The 4,597-nt window shown below is 55.0% G+C and overlaps 2 protein-coding genes; one reads left to right on the forward strand and one right to left on the reverse strand.

Moving 5' to 3' along the window:
- The first annotated feature begins 124 nt into the window (after positions 1-124).
- CHC_T00009474001 (3-deoxy-7-phosphoheptulonate synthase) lies at positions 125-1,884 on the forward strand. XM_005712347.1 is given in 3 exon segments: positions 125-1,457; positions 1,606-1,673; positions 1,674-1,884. The coding sequence occupies 2 exon segments, from the start codon at positions 125-127 to the stop codon at positions 1,671-1,673; spliced, it is 1,401 nt and encodes a 466-aa protein (XP_005712404.1). The 3' UTR covers positions 1,674-1,884.
- Positions 1,885-1,954: 70 nt separating this feature from the next.
- Positions 1,955-3,229, reverse strand: CHC_T00008511001 (ARPC3). The gene has a single exon (XM_005712348.1). It carries the CDS (start codon positions 3,227-3,229, stop codon positions 1,955-1,957), a length of 1,275 nt encoding a protein of 424 aa, XP_005712405.1.
- Between the last annotated feature and the right edge of the window lie 1,368 nt (positions 3,230-4,597).

Consider the following 4,597-nt stretch of genomic DNA (forward strand, 5'->3'; position numbering starts at 1 on the left):
CCGCCCCGCCCCCATGGCCCTGTCCGCCTTCGCCGCGGGCGTCGCGCTGCCGTCGCGGTCGCGCGCGCACGCGCTGCAATCGCGCGCGCACGCGCTGCACGCGCGCACGCCGCGCGCGCCGCGCATGGTCGCCGCGGAGCCGTCCGCGCCGTCGCAGCGCCGCGTGTGGACCCCGGAGTCGTGGCGCACCATGCCGATCCTGCAGGTGCCGGACTACCCCGACCTCGACGCGCTCGCCGCCATGGAGGACAAGCTCCGCCGCTCGCTCCCGCTCGTCTTCTCCGGCGAGTGCGAGCAGCTCAAGCAGCAGCTGGCCAAGGCGGCGCGCGGCGAGGCCTTCGTCATCCAGGGCGGCGATTGCGCAGAGTCGTTTCAGGAGTTTGACAAGTATGGAGGCGATAACGTCTCGGATACTTTTACCCTGCTTATCCAGATGTCCATAATGCTCATGTATGGCCTCCGGAAGCCCGTCGTCAAGATTCTTAGGTCCGCAGGCCAATTTGCTAAGCCCAGGTCCAGCCCGTTCGAGAAGAAGAAGGACCAGGAGCTAAGCTTGCCGTCGTATAGGGGCGACATCATTAATGGCCCTGGCTTCACCATCGAAGAGAGGACCCCGGACCCGGAGAGGATGTACACCGCTTTTGTCCAGTCCACAGCCACCATTAATTTGTTGCGCACTCTCGCGTCGGGGGGTGCCCTGGATTTGCACCGCGTCCATGACATCAACTTGAAATTTGTCAGGGGGACGCCGCAGGGCCAGAAGTTTTCAGAGTACGCAAACTCCATTGATAGTGCCATTTCCTTTATGGAGAGCTGCGGCCTGTCGCCCGACGCCTACAAGATTAGACAGGCCGAGTTCTCAGTCTCGCATGAGTCCCTCTTGCTGCCATACGAGCAGGCTCTGACCAGGCAAGACCCCACCACAGGCAAGTGGTACGCCACCTCGGGCCACTTTTTGTGGCTGGGCGACCGCACCCGCCAGCCCAACGGCGCCCACGTCGAGTTCATGCGCGGCATTTCCAACCCTATCGGCATCAAGTGCGGGCCCACCTTGACGAGTGAGGATCTCTTGCAGCTGCTTGACATCCTCGACCCGGACAACGAGCCGGGCCGCATCACCCTCATCACTCGCGTCGGCGCGGGCAAGGTCGCCGACCATCTTCCGCGTCTCATCGAGGCCGTCCAAAAGGCGGGGAGGACTGTAGTTTGGAGCTGTGATCCGTGCCATGGTAACACCGAGACCTCCTCCATCGGATTCAAGACCAGGCGCTTTGATAAGATCCTCCAGGAAGTTACAGAGTTTTTCGCCGTCCATGAGAACATGGGCACCTATCCTGGCGGTGTACATCTCGAGCTTACCGGCCAGAATGTCACTGAATGTGTTGGTGGTATGATGGAGCTTACGGACGAAGACTTGCGCAATCGCTACGAAACTCACTGTGATCCGCGTCTTAACGGTACGTCATTGCCCTACTTCCTTTTTTCCTTCTTCATCACCATCTTTTTCGCCTTTTCTCTCAGCCAACCATCGAGTGTGTGCTTACTTTCCTTACGTTTTTTTGTACGCCTTTTCTTGTCTTCTGCGGATACATCCCATGTACTTAGCTTCCCAAGCTCTGGAGTTGGCCCTGCTACTATCTGAGAACATGGACCAAAGTCGTTGCCCAATCTAATTACTTGTATGTAGCGATACATCAAACCTGTTTCCTTTCATTACACTCCACACATTGTCCCTCGTCTTTCAGAACCTTTCTGGTACTCAAATCATTGCTCTCCCTCCCCAACTTCTGTATCGTGCACTGTAGATTGCTCTTCCTGGCCCCGTTCCAAAAACTCTGATTTCCACCAAAACTTGCGCCGTTCAGTCTGTTTCCGTGTTGCATTCGTCAAGATTCCTTCCACCCGTGCTCTCATCAACTTGCGTCATTTTCCTACTTTCCAGTTAACCTCTGCTCTATCTATCATTATCTGAGTCCTTGTAAAGCTGTCTCAACACTGCATCGGAACCGTTTTCCTCATACAAAGCCTTTGTAACAAAATTCAAAGGCACGTGATCATCAGAAAGCGCTCTGGCGCCACCCTGATACGTCGTCAACACAGGATCGTCGCCCATGTTAACGCACACGTCATAATTGTCTCGAACAAGTGGCCTTAGCTCTTGAACAACCCTTTGATAAAAGTTTCCAAACTTGCAATTCCCTCCCGTCAACACAACATTTGCATACAACTGCGCATGCAGATCCTCTGGACACGCCTGAATCGCCTGAAAAATGATCTCAGCCAAGCCCGCCTGCTGCAGCCCCACATCGCTCGGGTTAAACAGAATCTCTGGCACAGATATGCGCTCATTGTTCATCGGGAGAATCTGCTCCGTCCCATCCGTCTCCTCGTCCTCCGTCAACACATGCCCCAAGCGATCGCCGCCGATACGCGACATATCCGGCAGCACATACTCTCGTCGAATTCTATTTTCTCCCTTCTTGCACTGCGCAAGCTCCTCGTGGTAGTCCAACGACACGTAGCACAAGCGCTCCTTCACCGCCTCTACCACCACACCCTCATCCATCAAGTTAACACTACGAAAGCTCACGGTCTCCTTCAGAATATTCGTGAGCGCCTTCCCCCCTAGCGAAAGCCGTCGTGCGCACAACGCAAGCTCCACGCCGTCCACAACCGGTACCGCCGACGTCGCACTAAAGCCAGAATCCAATATCAAGGCTGTAGGCCTCCGCGCACCCGCAGCGGCTAGTCTCTGCGGACACACCGGGGCGCACTCCGCAAATCCAAATTCCTCGAATACGAGCTCGTCCATGGCGCGCCTCATGTGGACTGGTAATCCCAGTGGCTCAGTGACGATGAGGGCAGTGTCCACGGGGTTGTCAAGATCGATGCCCAGCTGCTTGGAGAAGACGCTCGCCCAAACGTCGCGCTGGGCGTCCCACAGGGCCACGACACCGCGGTCGACGGGGCGCCGTAGAACCATGCCGGTCACGTCGGGGGCGACGAGCAACTCGCCGCCGACGAGCATGCCGGCTGGGCGTCGCGATTTGCCCAAGAGTTCGGGGGGCGGCGGAAGGGCATGCTTGGAAAGACGGCCGAGCGCGTTTGGGACGGTGAGAGAGGCGGGGAGCGGCGGAGGGCTGGGCGAGGCGGTCGTGCGACTAAGCGGCAATTGGCAGGCTTTTATGAGGCCGCCGCCGTTGTCGAGAAAGACGCCCACTGACGGCATCGGCGGGGTCACGCCGTCGAGCGACGAAGAGGGCAGGGCGGGGGGTGGGGGGGCGAAAACCGGGGCATGGACTTTTCAGTCTTCTCAAACCGTTGCAGCAGATAATATCCCTAATGCCACTTGTGTGAAGTATACTTCACATAACGGGTTTTGGGGTTTTTGCCCAAAACCCTCATATGTGAAGTATACTTCACATATGACCGTATAAAAGGGCTCTTTGGACGGCGACCTGAAGTCTACAGTATTGATCTAAAGAATTCTGTAACATTGGATTCTTGATCCTCAGCATGTTGTGCGTCTCTCGGACATTCAAAATTAAAAATCGGTCAAGCACAGCCGAAATGGCCGCGCTCACTTCGACATCGTCTCAGAGATGCCCTCAAACCCCTCTCCTCTGGCTAGTGGAGCTCAACCATCACCAACAGGAACTTCAAATGATGTTTCAGAAGGTATAACAGCAGCAGCTGAGCCGGGTCCGAGCAATAATTCCGCACAAAACCTGCGCCTCGATGCGTCAGGTCATCCTCGACTACAAACTGTGACCCATGGGAACGCAAGGGGACGACCAAGTGTACGAGGACGAGGTAGGGGCTCTCAGGGACTTACTACAAGAGGAAGGGCACGAAGCAGTCGTGGAGGTGCATTGGGAAGGGGCAGAAGGCGTGCAGGCCGAGAAGGGAGGGCAGGAACAAATATTCAGGATCCAGCTTCAGGGTGGAATATTTGCACCTCAAGAACCAGTGAGGTGGTAATGGAGAAAGAGTTTGCGGATTCTATAATACGAGAACGTGCGAGGCTGCTTTGCAGCACAGCAGTTAATAAGATGAAGTTGCAATGCAACGTTAGAGGAATCACTCCCACTCGATCAGGATTTGTGGTGCTAATAATGAACGGAATACTGCAACAACTGACTGAGTGGATGAATGAGCTTGTCCGAATGAGGAACATGGAAACAATTATCACTATGTCGGACATGCATCGCTATGTTGCTGTCCTTTTGCTTTCTCACACAACCGGATTCAGTTTTGAAAAAACTATTATGATACAGCGTCAGAACGGCTGCGTAGCGCCTTCCTTGGAGATAACAAGGTTTATTGCGGACAACATTCTTGCGTTTTCACCTACTGGACGGGGAAGCGATGGATCAAGCACTTGGAGCGCGCAACGGGACAGAACACGGCAGCTTTCAGAGTTTTAAAGCCTTGCTTTTCGTGAATCTAGAAAAGTTTTCTTTGAGCCCATGCATTTGTTTGCGACTCTAGATGATGACCTGTTTGGGACTAGGGCTTCAGATAACCAAGTCAAAATGCTGAGCTCCAGAAAAGCTGACAGAGAGGGCCACTCAGCAGATGCTGTGGCCGATGCACT

This window comes from Chondrus crispus, genomic scaffold (genome assembly GCF_000350225.1).
Source record: "Chondrus crispus Stackhouse genomic scaffold, scaffold_101, whole genome shotgun sequence".
NCBI lineage: Eukaryota > Rhodophyta > Florideophyceae > Gigartinales > Gigartinaceae > Chondrus > Chondrus crispus.

What these genes read in the sequence shown, in the direction of transcription:
- CHC_T00009474001 (XM_005712347.1), top strand. Translation starts at nt 125, where the DNA reads ATGGTCGCCGCGGAGCCGTCCGCGCCGTCGCAGCGCCGCGTGTGGACC. An exon ending in CTGTGATCCGCGTCTTAACG is followed by an intron (nt 1,458 to 1,605) that starts GTACGTCATTGC and finishes CCATGTACTTAG; the next exon opens with CTTCCCAAGCTCTGGAGTTG.
- CHC_T00008511001 (XM_005712348.1), bottom strand. Translation starts at nt 3,229, where the DNA reads ATGCCGTCAGTGGGCGTCTTTCTCGACAACGGCGGCGGCCTCATAAAA.